Raw genomic sequence first — 23586 nt, forward strand, 5'->3', positions numbered from 1 at the left:
CCTGTGTCCTATGCCTCCCCCTCAACGGGCTAGCTCTTCAAGGTGTCAAGACCTTTATTTTTGTGCATGTTATTTATTACAGCCAGCCTCCACCCACATGTCCTGGGAAGGTAAAAACACATTGGAAGCCTTTCAGAACCCACATGTGAAAGAATTCCAACAGCTAGGTCATTGCAACCAGCACACTTCAAGTCATTAACCTCACGTCTAGTGCAAAATCAGATCATCATTCTTTACAGCACGCCTACATAGCCATCCTACTTTTCAGATATAAACGAACATGTGCAATTAAACACCTTTCTCCTTTCAGACAGTTTTTGTTTCTCTTTACTGGAGTCCAAAAAAATGTTTTTTTCACCTCAAACGGTTCTTCCACCTCAAATGGTACAATCAAGGTGAAAGATTTAGATCTGTAATTCTGTTACAGTGGTTGGTTGGAAAGTCATTGACTGAAATTATTTTTCTTTGGTTGATCAGTCTGCTGAAAAGATGAAGCAGACAAAAGTTTCTCTCCTAGAAAAGTACAGAAACTGGTGTCCTTACTTAAGTTCAGAGTCTGCATTGAAAAGCATGGATTTCCCATCTGATATTTCCCTCCCTTTGATATTCCCTGAAGCTGCTGTAACTTTCATGGTCGCGATCGTTGGATAATTTGGAAAAACTATATACACGAAAAACTGACGTGCTACGTTGAGACATGACCCTGTTAAAGAATTTCTTAATGTTCTTCAGGGATGTAGTGTGACATTTCTGTCTTTGCCATTAAGTCAACAGACTTGACAATTTTGGCAAAAGGATTACAGTTGTGCTGTGAATTTTAGCCATGTACTCGAATGACCTTTTGAACCGAAGCTGTTATTCTTCTGTAAAGATCTGGATCTACCGATCAGCATTCCTGAAATTAGATAACCTGCGCTAATCCTGCAAGAGCAGTGCCAAAAGTTAAACAAAAAAGTTAAATCAAAATTCCAGTAATTCACTGCGTGTTCCTGTTTTTGCTCTTATTCTGTAAATAAGTAAAAGCGGTCAAGTCAAAACAATACCTCACCCAAACTTAATTTTCCTGGCCTAGTTATGTGTCCGACAGGCAATATCATTCTGTTTTACATAATGAGATACACGACGAAATCTAGCTATGGATTCAGGGCCTACAATGGAAGCAATAAGTGGAGGCACATACACGGATGCAGAAGTAATTGGTTTATATATCTGCAAGCAGTGATACCAATCTTTACACAGATAGAACTGAAGCCCAGTCTTCTCCTCTAGGCTATTTCTTTTGTCTTTTCAATAGCTTGCACATCCGAGAGAGAGGGAAAAAAAAGGAGGGGGGGGGGTGTGTTAATTTGTGAATTAATAGCTTTTCTCTGCGGAATTGCAAATTCTCTTAAATGTCACTTGTACAACGTGCAGGGGGCTATCCACCAAAGAAACAATCATGAGAACTATTCCCCCCACCCGACTTCTACTGCCAACGCCACCAATAGCCGCCAAGTGTAACATGCTACTTTTAATTTGCAATAACACATGACAATGGCAGATTAATGGCTCTTATGACACCTGTGTCCCTGAAGCTCCTCTTCCGAAGACCTGGTGTACATAACGTGTGTCACACTACATTATCTCAACATCCTTCTTTTAATGGGTGCCTTTTTTAAGGGCACTGCTGACTTGGAAGTTACAGTAGGAGATACAGAAACTCGGACTCCAGATCTTGTTGTGAGTCACATCAGGGTTAAAACAAGGACTTGTCTTCAGACTTGTGGCTACATGGGCTACCAGTCTACCGCAATATTCCCATACGTTGCTGCATCTGACTAGGCTTATTGCCTGCTTTGGTACATTTGTGTATATATTTTTAAATAGCTGTGCATTTTTCAGTTATTAATATCTAATCAAGCTGAGATATAGCAAGCCAAACGAGGCTCAGGCAGCCTAAGGCTACAGTAGCACTATGAAATTTAAACCATGTATTAGCTGTCGTACAGCCTCCCTGATGTCTCTGTGTGAAATAAGGACTAAGTTTAAATAACACATAGCTTTTTAGACAATTGGCAGGGTCTCAAATAACCAGTCATGAAGTCTTCATTAGGGCCTTATTATTTAAATAGTAAACAGTTCGAAGCAAAGGTAGAGGTACAGTGCATAATTTAATACTCACTGTTTAATACAAACCTGTCATCTAAAAACATTTCATTTCAGGATTACAGTGTTTCCAGACACTTAATGGTGGAACAATTGCACTGTATATTTTTTTATCTATTTGTGTTTTTATTATACTTGTTTTAAAAGGAATGGTATGCTGCAGCATTAGGACTAATATTAAGTATTACTTGATTTACCATCCTTTTCATTTTATTGCTTTTCTAATGACAACAATAATATTGGTAACATAAGTATTTTTAGTTTTATGTGCAACCATTTTTGAATTATTTATTATTGTAATTATGCATTATAACTTATTGTCCATAATCATTTTGTAGGATATATATTTAATTTTTAAAAAACACTCTTTTATTTTCCCTTCACTTCGTTTTTCATAACTAACACAGCAGTAATCGCAGATCGCAGTAATAGCAGATTTAGAAACAAACTGCATTCTTTGGGTATGTGTGGAAGGGACCTACACAATGTGCTGTTAATCTTCTAATATGTAAATTGCTGCTCAGAGGGTAGTGCTGTTTCATAGACCCAATGTGCAGAATGCTCACATGTCTTCAAGCAACAGCGTTTCGAAGAATAAACTGATCTCTATTAGCGATCCACAAGGGAGGCCTTAAACTGATTTCTGAACTGAAATACCGCATCCACATGCTTTTCAGTCAGATAGGCTATTTCACTGCAGCTTTTCGAAGAGGCAATTGTTAAATAAAACAATCTACACACCGCATAAAAATCGCTGCCTTCCATATCGGCAGATTTCCCCACAATGCAGGCCAGGCCACTCAAATCGAGGAAAATTGTTCATTAAAGCTGAGAATGTGAAACACAAAATGCTGAGGAAACATGTGGTGTGACATCGAGCAGGCCTCAAAAGCAACAGCCAACCGCTCTCTGAAAAAATTCTGCACCTCCTTTCCGAATGCCTTTGTGAGTCTTCGCTACGTCAATCTCAATCAAAATACGGGCTGAGTTACACTGAAAGATTGGCGTTTGACTAGGTACATACTAATCTCCCCTGCCATTCACCTTCTGACCAGTGTACCTCCCTTTGAGGTTAGAGAAAGAGAGCTTTATCAGTTTCAAAGCAGCACATACATTTTTACAATAACTCTTACTAGTCTTTTGGCTTTGGCTGCTGCATTACTGCATGCAAAAGACTATTATGATGGTCTTTGCTATAATCAGATTATCCCCATTTTTATTTTGTTTTCAGGTAATTGACCACAAGGCTATCATTAGTCCTAACTTTTGCATGATACACCCACCCTGTTTCTTCTGCCCCACAAACACTATTCTCGTCCAGTCTCTGCGACTCTCCGATTGTCCGGGCAAAGTGAATGTGAGCAAACCCAACTTATAAAATCATGTTTTCTTTCCCTGTGTGGTAGCCCACTCCAGAGAACTAAAAATATGGGAAAATAAGAAGAATCAAGTCACCTGCTTTGATAAATGGTGGTTTAAGAAATAATTTCCAGCTAGATCTGTTCCTTGTGCTATTCTGGCATTACTGCACTTCTCGATTTTTCACCAGGGGGATGTTTATTCAATAGCATTAAAAAGCCTATTGCTTGCAAAACCAATAATCTATAAGCCCTCAGGCTGCCTGTATCCCTCACTCACTCAAAAAAGAAAAAAATCATTCCACTTGGAGCTACTGAGTTGAAATGTCTTCTACATCAGCAGTGCTTTCTCTGGCTGACCTGGGTGGTTGGCTACATCATCTTGACATGTAATTATCCTAACTCTTCTTAATCATTTCAGCTAAGATTAATTGCTGAAGACAACACTGACATACGTGGAGGTCAAGTCTTGAAATAAAAAAGAACTCTCTTCCTTAGTCTTCACTATGCCCTCCTTTTGAATTGATCAAGGGATGTGATAGTTCTCTTTCACACAGCCTCGGTACTCTCTGCTAACTTTTCTCATAGCAGGAAAATTAGCGACTATTTTTTAAAACTATTGTGACCAGTGACTATTGGCAACTATTTTTGGTCATTCATCAGAATAATTAAATGATCTTGTAAAACTTTTATTCTTCCCTGCATTACCTAAATGGAAAATCGGACAATTACATACTGAATGTGAAATAAAAAATAGTCTGTAATTACTCTCTGTGTCCCTTGATTTCTACATGCGTCTGTATGCAGATCGGATTATATTGCCATATACAACAATCAATGCAGGTATGAGAGCACAGTATTTAATATGATAATGCACGTAGATTCACTTAGATGAGGTTTCAAATGTTTGAGTGCCGCCTCCAATTATCCTTACACTGATATTCCATAAATGCATGTTCAGATCTACGAAAGTGCTTTTTGAGATCGATTCTTGGCCAACAGTGATCTCTGTGCATGGAAGACCGTTGTCTCTGGTACACAGCCATTAAAATAATCCCTCCATGATGCCAAACAAAGAGCGCCACTGCCTACTAATTTACCCTTCCTGATGTATTATATTGCATGGAATCAAGACACCAAGTTAAAATGAAATACTAGGTAAAGTTAAATATATCTGTGCCCTGACTGACAGGCTCCATCCAGGACTCTGCGTTAGCTATGACCCCAAGAAAAGCAGATGGCAGGCACATGGGTCCCACAGTCAGAAATGCTAACCTTTTCTACAGGTGAAGAGACATGAAAAAGCTTTAGCACCCATTTTCTTACCATCGTCTCGTTTCCTCTTTTCACCGTTGGATCGGGGAATACCCAGAATGCCATTGATCGAGTAAGACCCCACTGGATCGTTGGAAGCACTGGATACGGGCGGCGATGTTGTGCTCGGTACTGAGAAATGGGAAGGTTACAATGAATATAACTGAAAAGGCCACAATCGTATCAGAGAAAGTGCTCTTAAAAAACCGATCCTTCAGCAGGTTGGAGGAGTACAACTTTGTGAACCCCCCTGTGAAAAAGTAAGCTTCTGAGTCTGACTCAGATAATCTAAAACTTTGCTCTATTCTAGAAGGTTCCAATTCATTATAAGATTTGGACAAGCTAAACAGATTTTTGATGAGACATGTAACATGGAGTAGTATCATCCTTACTAAGTATGACATTTGCTTCTCATGAGTAAACGACTCTCTGGATATGACTTGATGGATGAGAGCATCTTTCAAAAACAGTAAATCTTGCGCCTTTAGCACTCAGATAATGGGTAGGCTCTGGAGTCATTATGTTGTCTGGGTTCTCTAGCTTCCTTCACCAGTCCTTGACCTGTCCACTTTACACCTCTGCCTTGTTATTAGTATATTTAAGTTTTCATCTATGATTCATGCTCTATTGGATTGCAGATCCTACTTTTTTGAAGACAGGTCTTTTTTTTTTACACAAACAGTGATGTGTCACGTATTCTGCAATAAAATAAAATTCTAAAAATCACTAACTGGTGCTTGGCATTTGTAGTCAGTTACCCATTATTTGCTTACCTATAGTGTGGCCAGGTGTTGAGAGAGGTGTTCCTGTTCCGTCAGGAGATGGATGGAAGGGCTGCTGAACTTTGGTACGTATAATCCTGCACAACAGATACACAACTTAATTAGATTTCTTTGCCCTCTTACCTTTTTAATCTAACATAGTTAATGCACCAATCAGAATTATCTCTCCATGTACCAGCGTGCATGTTTTTATTTAATCGTTTATTTATTGAGGGCAGCACGGATACATGCAGTGCAGGCTTTCTTGTGTGCGTCCTTTCTGTTAATCATCATGGTTTTGTGCGATAGCGAAAACAGTAATTCAATGCACCAGTGAGAAAGGCTGAGTAGAAACTATCCGTGAGAGTATATCATATCAAATTTAATTCCAGAATTCAAAGGGGGAAAAAAACTGCGCCTTTAAGGTGAGATATGGGGAAAGTCTTCATTGCACTTTGGTCTGAATGATCTTGCAAACAAACCATGAAATCACATCAATTCACCTCAATGATCAGCTTCACTGACTCTACCTGGCCCAGACTAATCAGCTCTCTCCTCCTCTCTCTCCCTCTTTCTTTCTGGAACATTTACAGGAGTACCCGAGACTCTTGGCTTCTCACTTCCCAGATCAAACATCTCTGTATAACTCAACAGCCCCAAGTGCCAATGCGGATGAGGTTCTATTGATCAGGGCTTGGGGATAAAAAGTTGGGGATTAGTCACACGCAAACAGATGCAAATGGAAAGCTATAAATTATATGTGACAGGAAAGCAATAGTGCCTTATTGCTGTGCACAAGCTTGCTCCAGCATTAGATTCCTTTAATCTGAATGGCATTTTAGAAAAAAGAGGTAGCTGCCACAATAATTTGTAAACTTTGAAACTATTTATCACAACTGACATAGTATCCATTTGCTGAGTTCAAATTTAAGAAGTAGAAGAAAACTGAAAACCTTCTAATAAAGGCTTTCATGACTTTGTGCCTAGGCTGGCTTCACTGCTCACTATCTTCCGTGGAAGAATATGAATGACCAGAGAGATTATTTAAGTCTTTTTGAGAACATTTGTCCATTTAGTGCCTAAATGAAGAGGATGACTATGGTTTTCCTCTTCTATAGAGGTAAACAACATGTTTTAGGCATAAATAGTAAGGTACAAATATTTGAAATTAATGATTTGAAAAGAATGTGCTCCTATGATACCATAGATGGTGTTTAGCTCTTTTAAAGCTATTTTTAAAAATGATCCACTTGCTTGTCAGCACCAGGCAGCTAAGAGTTAATACCCAAAGGAGTCTATATACATCAAACCTCCATTGATCTCAATGACTTAGGCAGCCTCCAATCTCCCCCAATGCACTGTCCTTGGGGCAAGGCGACAAAAGCTACAAGCCTTTTCTAGAAAACACATATCAATATTTTATCTGGATTTTTAACTTCCCTCCATAACAATTATTTGACCCCTTGACTCGTGTGAGTCACATAAATTCAGGGACTTTATTTGGAATCCATGTTCTTGATATTGAATAAGCAATTTGGGAGGGTGAATTAATGACTTCAGCTGTTGCTGAAAATTCCCTGAAGAAATATTAAAATTGCTTTGAGTCTGAATCGATACCATTGAAAGCCATTGAGGACCTTGGGTTTTTTAATGTCTACAAGCAGGTACTTGGTGGTAATTCCTTGCAGCAGCTCAGACACAAAGTACACCCTCATCCCTGTGTAATCTTTAATAATTCATGCAGGCAAAAAGTGTTTAAATCTAGAACATCCTCTTTTGTCAACAGACCTGCGGTCAGTTTCCTTACAACATAAACCCAGTGGTGGATTCTCTCTTTTCTTATGTCTAATTTATGTCAGAGACTCAAACCTCTCTCCACTGTAATACTGTATCAGCTTGTTAATAAATATCAGCCTTAAAGTGACTTTCCCTGTGTTGGAAGATATTCAGACTGGGTGTGCTCGATGTACAAACACAGTTTATTTCTTTTTCTACAGCAGTCATGCAAAGGACAGGAAATCTTAAGTTAGGTAGTCTACATGCCTGTACAGTACATTGCATATTTTATGTCTAATTTTGCATTGATATACAGAAAAACAGATATATTTTCATGCTGTTTTGTGATAGACATACTTTTGTTTCAGAACAAGAGTTGACTCTAAAATTAATATTTTTATTTTACTCTGTATATTTTATATTACACTAATGCATATGTCACATTTTTATACAACACTGATTTATTATTCATTTACATTCACATGGGTTTTTCATCTTTTAGTTGTTACACATTAACTATTGATAAAAAGATACCTGAAACTATTGATTAGTCCTCTAAACTCATTACTCTCAGCTTTTAATTTCTCTTAATTTGCAAATAAACACAATAATATGCTGTTTGGTTCAAAACCACCTTTTGAAAATGTGCCTGGATGTAGGGTGGTTCCTTAAAGTTTAATATCTAAAACGGTACACGACACAGGAACTCAGAATCTGCTTACACAAAGAGAAATATTCAAATCTAGCTGTTTTGTAGTCCTTTGAAAAAGCACCAAAAGATCCTTCAACTTCCTCTGGTAATAGAAATAAATTTCTTTGTATTTGCATTTTAATTTCCCACATAAACAAAGGCCCATAGAGTGCTTCTATTTCTAAATCGCTCGCTTGAATTTAATTAGAAATGAAAAGTTTATAGGGGTCTTTTAATACGATTAATGTACATTTAAAATTTATCACATACATGTGTTGGAACCTGCTCAAATTGCCCTTTTTTAAGCAACCATGGTGCATGAAATGAATTTTTTCAACCTTTCTATTTTTTTTTTAGCTGTCTTGTGTGAGGCTGCCCATGCTCTCCAATCAGCTCATTAAAATGTAATGCTGATGCCAGCTCTATGGAAGACTGCCTCCTAAGCAAAGTTCATTACTTGTGTTCCTGGGTAGGGGGTTTTCTCTAAACCATGTTCTTTTCCCTTTTCTGTCTTCCCTCCTGCTCACTTACTTTGTTTACCCTTGTATCCTCCCTAGTAAGAGATGAAGGTTTAGATGGGATTTGCTGTTAATGTTGTTTGCTTTTGTTTGTTAAGGGGTGTATCATCCAACAGAGTAACAGGCTACAGCTTTACAAAGGATTTATGAAACCCTCAAGCACAGTAATAAACAAATAATCTGTGTATTCATCTTTCTGTAACCCATCAGACATATTGTACTGTACATGTTAATAAATAAAGAAATACCATAATCACCAAAACTCATATGCCTGCACATCCACTGCTGTGAGCTTTTCATGCAACACACTTCTGGAAGTCTTTATTTTACTGGATTGCTCTCGTCATTCATGAAGCATATATATATATATTAATTTAAGATTTCTTTGACAAATCTCGCCCTGTATGGTCCTGTTCAGAACAGACATTTTAGGTTGAAATCCTAGCAAAAAGTAACGCACCTCCGCCCCCACCTATTTATCTTACACTTTAGAAATGAAAATGTAAAGCACTGTAGCGTTGTTGATATGATCCAGGATTTCATAAATGCACACTTGCAGTTCTTATATTGTAAAATGGATAAATCGAGCCTTTTTAGATTTTGCAACCATGTCCACCCTCTCTGCCAAATACCAAAATTAAAGAAACCGTTAATTATTATTTTTACACGTTAGCGTATGAATTACAGCGTGTCTTTCCCCCCCAGAAACAGTAAATGTGCTCTAGCTGTGAAAGAATCTCTCAGCCTTTTAAATTGAAATAGCCGACACAATACTCTCGTTATGTAATGCACTGTGACTACCCAAACCGGCTCTTCCGCCTTTTTCAAACTACGAGGTTTTGCGAAATCTGTCCACAATGAAGAAACTACGTTTTCTAACATATTAGGTCTAGTATTGAACTTTTGTGTTGAGTATTTCCCGGTGGCAGTGGATCTGCTTACAAAGTATTGATCGGTTTTCATCCAGACAGATGTGATTTTGGTGCGCTCAGCTTCAGATTCAGTGCTGTAAAGGCTGATTGTTGAAGGATTTGGGATTGAATTACACCACAGAGACCACCCTCGATGAAAAACTAAATACATTTGATATATATATAACGTAATTTACCTTTTTATTGAGAATGTTGTTACTTAATGTTTTTTAAGTTTGAAACTTCTACATTAGACGAACAGACTTGATTTATTGATTAATGCTATCAAATGAGAATGAGATGAAATACCATCTTTAATATAGCATCTTCAGACAACATATATGACTTTCAATTACAGTTAATAATATTCTCCATATTTACTATTAGGTCTTGATTCTTTGGTCTGTGCTGCTTTGTTTAAGCCTTCGCGTAGATTAATTTGATTGTTGATCGACCTCTTCAATTGTGATAAAGATACTAAATCTCAAACAGAGATACTAATGGGAAATATTTATTCCGAAAAACTTTCAGTTTTAATGAAAACACGTTTGAAATGGTTCGCCTTTATCATACTATTGACGCTACAAGACGGTAGTTTCATTTTTCCATAAATCGATGTCGAACTTCCCATCAGGCGATTGAAAAAATAATATCTGTACGTTTTTCCTCACTCTTCTAGTCTACCACATAAAAACGTTCATTACAAATCATTGCCCGTTTATTACTAGATCCGGTTTTCTTTTTATTCCATGAAAATTCGGCAAAGCTGAAAAGATTTTTTTTTAGTAGTGTGGAGTGGGTATATATTAAAACACTACATTTAGAAAGTAAAAAGCTAACTTTAATAATGATCTAAAAAATTTGTATTTTAAGAAAACCACCTTGATTTACTAATAGATATCATAAATGTGATTTCTAAAGATATCGGGATGTTATATATATTACAGTATAAAGGTCTAGATTGTTCTTGATCTGGCATTAAATACCTTTAAAAGAGGGTTCTGTTTCTTTTTTTTTGTTACGAAGAAAATAAAATTGACATGCTCGTCGATATAACTTTAGATACAGTTCTAATTGGCATACATCGGCATGATGTTGCTGAAAATATATTAGCTTGAATTTAGCGCTAAAAGCAGCGGTTTCGTAGCATATATATTTTTACCTGTTGATGGATGACACACTGGGGACTGTATCATTGTCGCAAATGCCTTCTGCCAACAGTCTGTCCCTGATCTCCCAGGCGAACATGGTGGGATTCTGGCGCTTGTATTCTGCGATTTTATCCACTACTTTTGGAGTTGCTACCTTTGGTTTGGAGCCCCCAATTACTCCGGGTTTAATGCTGCCGGTCTCGTAGTATCTGCAACAACAACAACAAAAACAACAACAATAATAATAATAAGAATAGTAATAATGACTGGTTCCACAATATATATATACGTAGAGCGTAAAGATCCTTGACTTAAAATTTATGGGGTTCAATAATTGCAGCCAGGTATGACATACATTTTCGTGAAGGTACATTTTTATCACTTGCAAACTTCTCCAGGGGGCGATAGCGGGGGATAGCACACATAAACTGTCAAAAGTGTTGCTTTTTATATAAATATATATTTTACAAAACGTCAATAAATGGTGCGCTGATCCGAAGTAAGGAAACGTAAGCTTCGATCCTAGGAAGTATTGTCACACGTGCCGTTGTTACAAGGCACCCGGGGACATCAACACACAGTTTAACAAAATACGAAAGGCACTTTTCCTTTCTTGAATATTTGTAATGACAACATTTCTACATCATGATATGTAGCTTACGAATGGTACACATTATGAGACTTAATCTATCGGCTGCAGTCATAGAAATGATTAAAACTATGTATATCATACGATTTAAGAAATGTACCCAATGGTTTCAACGCTATTTACGGCTCATACTAACAACAAACTTGAGAACATGCATTTAAAAAGTACACATGCTACCAATTTTAATAATATTTCAGAACACTTTTGTGAGAAACATTCCAAATGCATAAATAAAATACCTTTTAAAATCCGTCTGATAGCTGAAAAATATTTCAAAAACATTCAAACTGCCATATATAAACATGATACCAGCACAACACCGATTGTTTTATTTTCCTTTTCAGGTGAGTAAAGTGGGGATCACAAACAAAAGTACAAAGTTTTGTGGTTGAAAAAAATCGTGGTTGTAATTTTTTTCAGTTGTGTTGTACAGTATTACTTTATTCTGTACGAAATATTATCATGATTTGTCTCGTTTGTGCCCTTGATAAAGTGGCTTAGATTGTGACAGAAAATATTCACTTTATTTTAATGGTTAGGCCACCCTGCACTTTTTTTCCTTTTCAGGTCCAGTACACCCGCTAGATCTGCGTCTGCTGGGAACTTTCAACCGGACACTGACTCACCTGCGACCACCCTCCGGCCCCCGTGAATTTACACGGTAGTTTGTGAGTGTGTGTCTTCTACTGAAAAGAGTCGTACTGTTCATTCAGCTTCAACTAGAAACGAGACTCAGCCTTCCCCAATTGAGGCTTCCCCAATAAAGTTTATTTTCTTCACACCACATGACAAAGTTTGGTTATTTACTCGCGCGCGCCCGCGCGCACGCCACCCACACAAAAAAATAAAATAAAATAAAATAAAGTTTGACTGCAAAACTCGTGGCGCGGTTGTGTCGTCTCTCACCTGCCAAGAATCTTGCTGACACAGCCATGGCTGACCCTCAGTTGTCTGGAGATATCGCAGGGCCTCACCCCCTGATGGGCGAGCTCGACAATCCTTTGCCTCACCACATCAGGTAAGGGTCTGCCGTTCACAAACACCCCGCCTAGCTGGTTCACACCCCCATGCCCTGCGCAGGAGACAACACGCACAAAACACAAACATGACATTACACACGAGGAGGTGATGCAGAAGGACTCGCAAGGAGTTGCCGTAAAACAGTAAAAAAAAAAACAGAAGAAAATCAACACGGGTCCTTACTATTGCTGGCAACTAGTAAAACAGACAGGAATAAAAATACAACAATTCAAAACATTATCAACGGGCCTGAAATTCTTGCGTTCTGATATTACAAAGTTGCCACATTATGAGTGTCAGTGCAAAAAAATAATGGTTTCTAGTTTCTAGTTTCATTTAATAATGATTACGTTATTTTCTGTTTTTTAATCTAAGACGGGTTTCACCTTACGAGCCCAGCACAGTTGTAAATCACAAAACTGTCCACACAATCATTCATCTATTTATATTTTGAACGCCTTTCATATTGTTATAGGTTCCAAATGATACAGATTGATGCTTTGCATCTAGGACGAATTTAGAGGTTTCGTGTTTCTGTATTATGATTTTCAAGCAAAGTTGTGTATTACTTGATATTGGCAGTCCATATTTTGACAACAGCCTATACGCAAGATTTAACATGGTATAGCATGAACTGTACACTGGTAATGTCTTTAAAAATTGTTTATAAAATGCCCCTTTTGGTTTTAGTTTTACTGCAAGTCTTTATGATATCCATACACGAGCTTATTTTTGAGAACGAGCAACATATAACATAAAAATTATAAATTGTTTTGCATAAAGCCAATTTTAATTGAATTCCGACCATGAAATGTATTTCGCTTCATAGGTAATCAGCTTTTTACGATGAATAGTGCTTAGAATTAAAAATAAGCCAACCACAGATTGTTTCTACTCTTTTCAATAGACTGCATTTTTAATATTATATTTTTCATGCTACATGCTTTGCTTTTAAACTGATACACAGACTCTGGTCCATTTTATAACTTGGGCACATAATCCCTTCACGTTTTCGAGGCCTTACTGAAAATATGATCAGCACACTTACTGCCATGCATGATATTCTCTGTTTACGTATTTTAATCAAGATATATTATTTAAATTGACTATTTTGAAACATAAAGCAAATACAAAAATATGCTACTAACTCATCTCACAACAAAGTAATAGAACGGTAATAGCGCTGATGAGTTTTATTTCCTACTGTTCAAACGCAACCCAGCACATGTCGTAGCTATTAGGTTACAAGCCCTTTAATTTTCTCTGCACATTTATTGTAAATAATTAAAAAGAGCTTTGATAACTCATATTACAGATTATTTAGCAAAGGCATGAGGAAAGAATTAGAAATGAATTATTTAAAAATGCAGGTAAGCCTGTTTTCTTTTCGAATAGCCCAACAAAAAGCATTATGAATGAATATTGTTACAATCTCCATCTTTCTTTTTTTCTCATGTTTTAAACTTCATACAAGTTCTTTTTGTTGGTAAAATAATGAAGAGAGCAAATTTCAAAGGAATTAAATATTCTCTTATACGTAAACATAGACACACATACACGCTGACATTCGCATCTTTGCTTGTGGTGTGTATATTCGTTAAGGGTTCTTAGTCGTAGCCTATTTGAACGTTTCGCTTTTCATCCATTAAAATAAATGGATACATTCCTTGTTTCTGAAGGCACGACTGTTAAAACATGGAAATCCCGCTTAAATGCAGGTATTTAGGAAATGTACTTATTTGGAAGATCAAGCCGGAAATTGCAGTAGCGCATCATTTAGAATTTTCCCGGACTGTAAACACATACATCGTTTAAATTACAGCATTTAAACAACAATTAACATCTAACAAATCCAAAGCCTGAGAGTATAAATAATATTGCGAATATCACATGTTTCATGGAAGATTTTACATGATCGCTCCTCCATTTAGCATCTGTGGAGAAACTCCGTATAAACAGGCATACATTTAGCCACGCGACGTCTTTAATCGAATCAACATGCTATTCCGCCACACACACTGACAGCAGAAATGTATTTTGCGATCACAGTCCTCGTCAGCCACAATGATAGCTACAAAAAAATCAACATGCGTAGGTACATAGTATTTATGTATTTAAAACTCTCTCTACTCACGGTGCATCGCGGAGAACGGGTCTGCTTTGCAGTGAATATCCATGGGATAGCAAAGAAAAGAAAGATAATCAACTGAAGTCGCCGTTTCGCCTCGTTAATGCAGCTTAAAATTTAAAAGAAACGAAACAAATTCTACAAGACGGAAGAAAACAGGCTGTCTGCTTCCGACACCGATCGATCGGAAGGTAACTTCTTAAAAAAATGAAAAGGAAAGACGGAAAAGTTGTTCTCTCGCGTTTATCAGTCCTTGCAACGAAGATAGGAGGGAGGTCTGTCAGGTGAAGAACATGACCGATACTTGTTTTAAAAACGTATTTTGCAACAAAATTCTCAAAAAAAAAACAACCGTGGGTTTTATTAAATAGCTTTGGACCACATAATGACGAGGTAAGAAGCGTTGCTCGGCTCAAGGAGTCTTCCCGTGTCCTCTTGTAAAACTGCAGTAGAAATTCCTCCTTATGATCTCTGTGGCTGAAGCTGGAAGGTTTTGGGTTTGATCAGATATGTACAAGGTTGACAGGGGAAACATGGACACTGAAAGTGTCTCGTGGTCTCTTTTTTTTTCTAAAGATGGGATGTGCTTGCTAGAAGCTTTGGAGTGAGAATGAAGCCCCTCTCCTTGTGTGTCTGTTTCTAAAAGCTGCAATCCCCCCCCTACCACCACCATATCCACCACCCCCGATCCCCCCTTGCTTAGAGATGGATGACTTGTCAGACAAAGGCAATAGATTCCGACACTTTGTGATTCGCTAACGCAAAAAACTGGAGCCCAAATGAGGAGGTCCCTTCATCTGACACTTCGAAAGGGGAGGGAAGGAAACAGGGATATGATTTAGAGTTTGGAATACGAAAAGGGGAGAAATTAAAAGGACAAGGGGAAAAAAGAAAGCGCGCATATGGATCCTCGCAATCTATTTTAATTCGCACGTGGTGAGCTACTTGGGAAAGTTTAGAAGTGTACCATTTCTGAAGTACAAAAAAAAAGAATTTCTGATCGAGATGACCAAAATTAATTTATCAGCCAAACTGTTATTATTATTATCATAATTATTATTATTTTTTATTATTCACAAATTCCCAACATAACCTATGTAAGCATATGTGTGTTGACATATGCATATGCTGTATACACAGAAGGCACACACATTGCGTGCACATCATCGTAGGGTACAAATCGCACAATTTAGTACTGTGCTGCATTTTGTGTCTTTATGATATTTACGATAAGTCTAAATTTGATACGTTAACCAGAGACTGGTGCAAAATATTCAGATTGCAAAGCGTATGAAGACTGAATATGAAAATGAAATTGCACGCAGTGAGTGGGAAGCACGACTGAATACTTTCAGTAAGGTAACGAGTGGACAAACTGATCACGGTCAAATTTCCGATTGGCTGTGTCGACGTGCCTGCTATTCTTGTATTCTTTTATTTTTATTTAATGAATAGGGTGGGGGATTAGGGCTGGGGTTAAAGAGCTGGAGCTACAAAGGTGCTCCCGCTGACCCGTTAGGTGTCCTGTAGATGGCGCTCCTTGGTTTCGCTTGTTTTAGATCTTCCCGATAAGGTTTGAGAGTGAAAAAAAAGTTGGACAGTTTAACTTCAAAAACTACAGTACTATTTAACAGCGCTGTTAATCTGTAATCATGTGTTAAAATTAAAACTTAAACGAAAAATAAGTGGAAATATTACGACACACATTATGGGCATTCTCAGATTTTCTGAAGATTTTCTTTAAACGAATGAATAAATATCACAAGTTAGGAAAATGACCTGCGTCAGTCCATATTTCCGTCACCCAATTCAATTATTTCAAAATACAACCTTGACGCTACTCTTCGGTCCTAGGTTAGACACTTTCGATGTGAAATGAGTGTTTCAAGAAATACTCATTTATTAAAGTTCGAACAATTAGATGACTGCCCTATCAATCACATTCAGATGATTTATGTAAAAGACGTAAAAAATTCGAAAAACTTTGAAATTATTGGAAGATGCAAATATTTTCATATACATCCGTAAGTTTTATTAAGAAGGCCATGGAGCAAATATTTAAAATTGCATAACGCACAATGCCACCTGATATTAAAACGTTTATATGGTATTTTAATATACCGATAACAAAATTGATATTGGAAAGTAAGTTTAAAACTCATTGCTGACGATAATTATTGACAAAGGATTTTTTTATACAAAAAGTGTAAGTTGGGAAGCACATCTCACAAATCAGCGACTCAGCGGTACTCAGTTGGTGGCAGAACTGTATTTTGTGAAGAGCAAAAAACAACTATTTGATGGCGTGCTTCTTTTTCCAAAATTAAGTTCTTAGTGAAAGGCCAATGGAGGTAAATTTAAAACTTTTTCACGGCAAAAAAAAAAATCAAATGGATGAAATACTATATTCATTGTATCGTTTCCTGTCGCTTATCTTTTGAGACAGGTTGCTTAATTTTCCAGTGAGGGATCTGGAGTTTTCATTAACGTTTATAGGAGGAAGCAACCGGAATTTACACTTCAAAAAGCTTGCCCACCCCTTAAAGGAAATTAAAGAAAAATAAACTTTTTTTGGTTTAAGAGATAGTAATCACTGGATTTGCATCATTACCTCACCAATACGAGTGATCAATTCAATAAACCTTCTGGTAATTTAAGTAATATTTAACGCCACTTAAATGGAGAAGCCTATGTGATGTGGATTTACAATTTCAGACTAATTCTTTAGGGTAGAAGCCGGTGGTATTGTTAATAATGACAACTATAATAATACAGTACACATAAAACTAGATGGACGTGCGGCGACGTTTCAGAACTAGTGGTGTATGCAAGGTGTGTATTCGTTTTTTGAAGGAGGTTTACAATCAAGATGTGACAGATTAATAATTAAACTAACAGGAAAATGAAATGCCGTGTACAAAACCGCACTTTGTTTAAAAAAAAGGGCAAATCGATTCCTAAAACGCTGATATCCAATGCTCAATTCGAAGTACTTTCATAAAAGGTTAGAAAATCTTTACGCGATTTGACGACTTCCACCCTCGAGAATCCCTGGATTCTGGTAACCTGGGATTCTAAAACAAATTCATTCCATTTTAATGTGCAGAAAATCAGCTTTAGATTTTAAAAGTCGGACAATTGCAATTAAATAAAATGTAACTTTGCAAAGTATTTTAGCACTGTCTTTAATTTCAGGCGCAAGTATTTGCGAAAGAATGGAGTCTTGGTTTTATGATGTCTCAGGGTGTTTTCATCTTTGTTTGCGGCTACGATCATATTTATTTAGGCTCTGCGAACTAGCAGGATTTGGGGGTATCTGACAGAGAACAGGAGGCCACTTTCTGCGCTCTGCCTTCTGGGCAGGTTTGAGGACGATTCTTCTTTTTGTTACAGTTTTTGGAGGGAGCTTCTGGTACAATATGTAGCACCATGGGCTGTAATTTCACACTCTGCTGCACATTTCCCCTAAAGCTACATTCCTCTTTTTCTATAAGACCCCCTGAAATCTTTCCCCCCTTCCCTTCTGCACTGTGATATCTGGGCTCAGCAATGCAAAATAATATTGACAATAATGGTAATAAATAATTATTCGGCCCAAGCCGGCTAAGCTAACGCTGTTTGATGTGGTGTTTTAAATTGGTTTCCGTTGTTTTGCATCTGCCTGTTTTGAATGTTAATAACACACGTGTAAGACTCTCTGTTCTCGGTTCGACATCTAACCCTTCCTTTTTCTTACTGTTTTTTTTTCCTTAAAATTATCCAAAAAGCACCTCGTCGCAAAAATCATAACCAAACAAAAACTGTAATAAGCTCTGGTGTTTCGAGCTTAGATTTAAAACATGTTTATTATACCGATCTAGGCATTGCAATTTATTAAGAGCAAGTGGCAGAAATGTTTGTAGGTTCCCGAAATACGGAAACGGTGCACATGTGCGGAAAAAGGCAATTTGTGCAAATGTGCAAAAGGCAAATGTGGTGATAAAATACATTTCTGAACGTGTTATCTTCGCTATTTTCTTTTACAAAAAAAACTAATTAATCGGAGAACTAACAGGACAGTATTTTTCCGAAGTTCGATTTAGAACTATGTTTTTTTTCCCATTCATTTCACAGGCTCCTTGATTAACCAAAACCAGTTTTTCTTAATGCTACAGTTGCCATGTGTGCGCAACAAAGCCAAACGGCTGTAGTGTTTCATTATTTACACACACCAAACACATGACATCACCAATCTGATATTCACATCAAGCTCGGAAAATCAATAAGAAAAACAAGAGGACACACGTGAAGCCGGGAAGACCACATTCCGTCCTTGCAAACTAAATGACAGCACTGCAAAAAAAAAAAAAGATGAAAGTGCCTACGAAACGCTGTGCCATGATGAAACTGTTAATATATTAGTGATGAATTTGTAATCTCGGTCAAGGGCAATGACTGTGTCTGTATGGGGCACATCATCGTTCCGTAGGAATAGAATGTCGGTTTTCTTAAAAAACAAACAAACAACCATTATCGTGGCAGGAAATCTTGAAAAACAATGCACCCTTAAGCTGCCATGTGAATATTTTTATCGAGTTATTAATTACATTTGATTAGATAGAATGGATGAACCTGTCAGGTTACCCTGGTAATAAAACAGTAATAGTAAACAAACTTGAAAGATGGTTTTGGAGGGTGGGTATGGCGTTTCGTGTGCCAGCAAAGGTAGGATTTGTTCTTAAAAATATTGAACATTTTTTTAAAGAGAGTTGACGCCTAATTAAAAGAGGTTTGTTAAAGTGACAGAAAGCCATTCATCTTTAGCCTCAGCTGTTAATGGCCTGTGGATTAGCGGAATTGAGAATGAAGGCAGAGGGAGAGAGAGAATGGGACAGAATGAAACTCCTCAGATCGGATGAGCCCAGGAACCAAAAAGCTAGAGTCTTGCATTGCTTCCTGCCTCCCGTCTGTCACACAACCTTGTCCAACACTAAGTTAGCCAACTGAACAGTAATGAACTTCCTATGAGAAGGGGGAAATCCGCTTTTCTTCAATTTTCTGCAGCCTCTGGTTCCTGTTTCCATTCACCTTAATATTACTATGCCAACGTCACCAATCGATACGGCTTTTCCCTTAGACCTGACGTGCACTTCAGTTGGGAGCTGGCATCACTGGGTGTAAGTTGAACATCAAACCTTCTAGATCTCTGGAGAGATTATTTCTGTAATCCTAAAATTGAATTTCTGTATTTGATATTCCTGAGCTGCTTATCGGAAGGATATTATGCCTGTAGCATTAGTGATCCGGAGGAAAACTGTATGTTTGAAAATGATGCAGACTGCATTTTTAAATACTGTAAAGTGCACGATTAAAGGTAAACGATTTAAGTGCATAGTAAGACGTAGACGTATTGTTTTGTTGAAACGCACGGTGCATGTTTTGTTTTATTAAGCAATTAAGTAATTCTAAACAAAGCGGTTTTGAAAAATGTTTTATTTAAATGTTACGCTTTTCACTTTATCTTGCTGAGGTTTTTATTTATAATTAGTCCAACAAAACCAGCTGTCATTCAAACATTTTCTCTGGTCAAGCTAATACTGTAATCTATGGTAACTACTAAGTCAAGGCCTATAGTTATATTAAATAAATTGCAATATAAACGACTGGACTTTATATTTTACTCCGGTTAGAGATTACCACGAAGATAATGCAAAAGATAAATTTCTCATAATTTCAGAAATTGAAAGCACATTTGTTTCTGTTACAGTGTTTCATTTAAAAGTAAATGACAGGATAAATTCTTGATCGTCTCTGTAATATACAGTACATTACTTAAGATCACCCTGTAAACCATAATGAAAAAAACGACAATAGATCACAATCACTAATTTTAGTACCTTTTGTAAATTTGAGATTTTAATTGCATTTCCAGGTCTTTAGAAATTTCATAAACAATAGTGTTTTCGTGAAATTAGATACATGTTTTATTATCCTGATCAGAGATATAATAATTTTTGCTGTATTTGTATGAGGAAAAACTCAAAAGATACGACTGGGTTCTAAAGCCAAGGTGCATGTACTGTACTCTGTGTTTTAGTAATTCCATCCCAAAATCAACCTCTGTTTCCTAAAGAATCGATAATGTAAAACTATGTGAGCTTTATCTTGACCTGTCTACAGCTACATTAATCTCCTGTTTCAGAATTTTAAAAACGAATGTTTTAGAAAAGGATTCCAGGTTAAAATATGTACAGTATGGCTACTTAGGAAGGACAGTTAAGAGAAGGCATTCCAAACTCATCTTTTTTTTTGTCCGGAAAAGTCTCAGAGTAAGAGACGCACTTGTTTTTTGAAGGTAACGTTTTCATTCGACACCTAACATTTTGTGTACAACAAAGAAAACATATATTCTATCATTTTTAAAAGCCTAAATAGTAAAATCTTAAGATCAATCTTCAGCTGCATGTAAGTCTACAATAGTAGAGTAAAATAAACCTTGAGCTGCAGTCTGTTAGCTGCGTCCTTAGATTGCTTATTCATGTAGTCTGTAGTGTGAACAGATGGACCATCAATTTAATTCTATCCTCGACACCATCAGAGATTGATTTTGTACTTGCTTTTAATTTTGCCATAATTAATTAGATCATTACAACTGTTTTTCATTGATCTCCCCATTTAAACCCAAAATGGAAAGGTGAAATGGTATGAGATCTATGTTTTCCATTATATTAAGTAGTAGGACGACGTTTCTTGTAAAAGTACACAGGGTAACAATTTAGACCTATTAAACTAATTTTAAACGTTGCACGCTATTGAAGAACTAGAGAAAGTGAAACAAAACAAAAATAACAATAACTACAAGGGACTTTAAAGAGAGATAAAATTGTACATATAACCATGTGACCACGTCTATGAAAAATATATTGTAACTCGAATTTCAAAATAATTATATTTGTAATAGAGATACGACTGCAATGAATTCAACTAACGAGCACTAATGTGCAAACGACTCTCTATTTCTGTAAATAGGCATACTTTACACCCTATCAACAGCACAAATAATTAAATATACCAAGACAAATCTTCCTCCTATGTTCTTCGTGATTATCTACAAGTATCAAGGACATTTTTTCCCTATTTAAATTTAAAAAGCCAATTTTAAATCGGCTAAAAGTTTAAAAAACAACTAGCGAAATCAAGAACAGACAGCATATTGAGACAAAAATGACATCCACAAAAGCCACAGAAATCCATGGTAGAATGTTTTCTTACCCTGGCACTGGAAGACAAATACTGCATTATCGCAATGAGATGTAGGAATAATGTTTAAAATGTTTTGAAAGTAAATGTGAGTTTGATAGCAGAAAGATCAAATGCATAACTTTACTGTATGTTTGAAACTTCTATAAACCCAAAAGAAATGTCAATTAAACCCCCGAAAGCTCTGTGCATGAGGCTAAGTAACTGCCTGAACAAAACGTGCTGGGAAAATCATGGTTGTGTTGTTTTACGATTACTTTAAAATACGTGGTGGCGTGATTCATTTTTATTATCAATAGAATCAAAAGGATTAAATAAATCCATCAGTCGTGACAGTATACAGAATTACAAACCACAGTAATGTAAATAAGCTTATTCTACAATTTTAAATTACAGAATTATTTCTCTTCTGGATGCATTTCTTTTATTGAAATGCTGTTATCACTGCATTACCATAAAAGAGAATATATATATATACACTCCGGCTATTTTAAAGGCCGTAACAGAGTAGGGCACCTAGACTCACCTCTTGCAAAGTAAACGTGATCTTATCTCGGAACAGAAGCCAATACACCTCTCTCGACAGCAAATAAACACTCTGACACGGTTTGTGAGAATCACGGAGAGAGCAAGGGGGAGAAATAAAAAAAAATCCTTACCTGATCGCCCAACGCTGTGAGCCATGGCTTCTTCCTGTGTAATGGTCCGTCTCTCCGATGCAGCCCACTAGATCTCTCCGGCCTCCTGCGCTCTCTCCCCGGCTGGGCGTCTTGCCTTTCCCCGCTGGCTCTCAGAATCTATGAGCGATCATCCAAAACTAAACGGTTTAGACGACAACAAAAAGGGAAGCGGACCTTGCTCGACTGAGCTGGGGGGTTGATAAAAGAGAAAAATAGCAATCAAAGCAAGTAAAGCGTTTCAGGTGTTATATAAAAAGAAAGAATAAACTTGCCTGCTGGAAATAAAGAAGACTTTGTATAATGAAATGCGGTTAGGTCTGTCCAGAAGCCTGTCTTTCTCGTTCATTAACAGGAAACTAAAAGGTAGGATCTAAATTATTGAACGCTCATTCACAAGTCGTGCATGGAGTAAGTAGTTCTTTCGGATTTTAATTTCTTAAATTTATTTTTCAAAAGCTATCTTCATCAATAACTTCCTTGAAGTTTAAGACAAAAAAGTTCAATGAAAGGTTGGGTATTGCACACAGTTTGATTACAGAAGGGAGCAGCCTATTGGTTGAACTCAGCAATGAACCTGCAGCCGAAAGTAGGAGGATCCATTTCATCATAAAGCACACCTAATATACTAATAATAATAACGGAGGAATAATTTGCTTCAGAAAATATCTGATATAATTGCCTTTACGGTAAGAAGACCGCGAGAGGGAAAGCGATGAGCAAACTGAATTCTTGGCGTTGCAGTCGTGTCCAGTTGGGATACTTCAGAGATTTCGTTTTGTGTCATCTCTCTACAATATCTGTTCATCCATGCATCTGTATTCATCTATCTGTCCAGCTATCTCCTGTGTCTCTTTATCAATAAGGGTTAATCTCTTCCAAGATTTGCTGAGTCTTGCGATGACATTTCTATTCAGTTGATTTTGTCTGCTTTTTTTGTGCTTGAGATTTGGATAATGTTAAAAAGACATAAAATGTTTTATATTGCTGCAGTAATAAAGTACTGATCATATATAAGAGCACAGCTTGTACGATTGCTGAAACCAGCTTATTAAATATTACCTAGCTAGAAGGACCAGGAGACACCAGACAAACAGCACTCAGCTTTTCAGACGTGCTAATTAGCTAAGAATATAGGATTCACGTTATGACAATTGATATTAATTTTTAATATAAATAATTAATGTTTAATGCGTCACGCTAGACCAGTTTCCAGTCTGAAAAATGTCCCTGACAAAAACCTGTTAG

The 23586-nt window shown here is 36.9% G+C and overlaps 1 protein-coding gene across 5 annotated transcripts in view; it reads right to left on the bottom strand.

Moving 5' to 3' along the window:
• The window catches only part of pax2a (paired box 2a), a 45615-nt gene extending 23279 nt beyond the window's left edge, over positions 1-22336 (bottom strand). For 2 of the 5 annotated variants that reach the window (XM_088916599.1, XM_088916602.1), the window contains exons 1-5: positions 14429-14471; positions 12181-12346; positions 10637-10834; positions 5591-5676; positions 4830-4949 (exon numbers count right to left, since the gene is read on the bottom strand). In XM_088916599.1, coding sequence (XP_088772725.1) covers positions 4830-4949; positions 5591-5676; positions 10637-10834; positions 12181-12346; positions 14429-14471 — 613 coding nt within the window. Of the gene's footprint in view, positions 1-2629; positions 2665-3552; positions 3566-4829; positions 4950-5590; positions 5677-10636; positions 10835-11046; positions 11054-11295; positions 11307-11513; positions 11535-12180; positions 12359-14428; positions 14472-22320 lie in introns of those variants that run through there. The other 3 variants (XM_088916601.1, XM_088916600.1, XM_088916603.1) reach the window with 3 other exon arrangements.
• Positions 22337-23586: the final 1250 nt, after the last annotated feature.

The sequence above is a fragment of the Atractosteus spatula genome, chromosome 5 (assembly GCF_055471065.1).
Source record: "Atractosteus spatula isolate fAtrSpa1 chromosome 5, fAtrSpa1.hap1, whole genome shotgun sequence".
NCBI lineage: Eukaryota > Metazoa > Chordata > Actinopteri > Semionotiformes > Lepisosteidae > Atractosteus > Atractosteus spatula.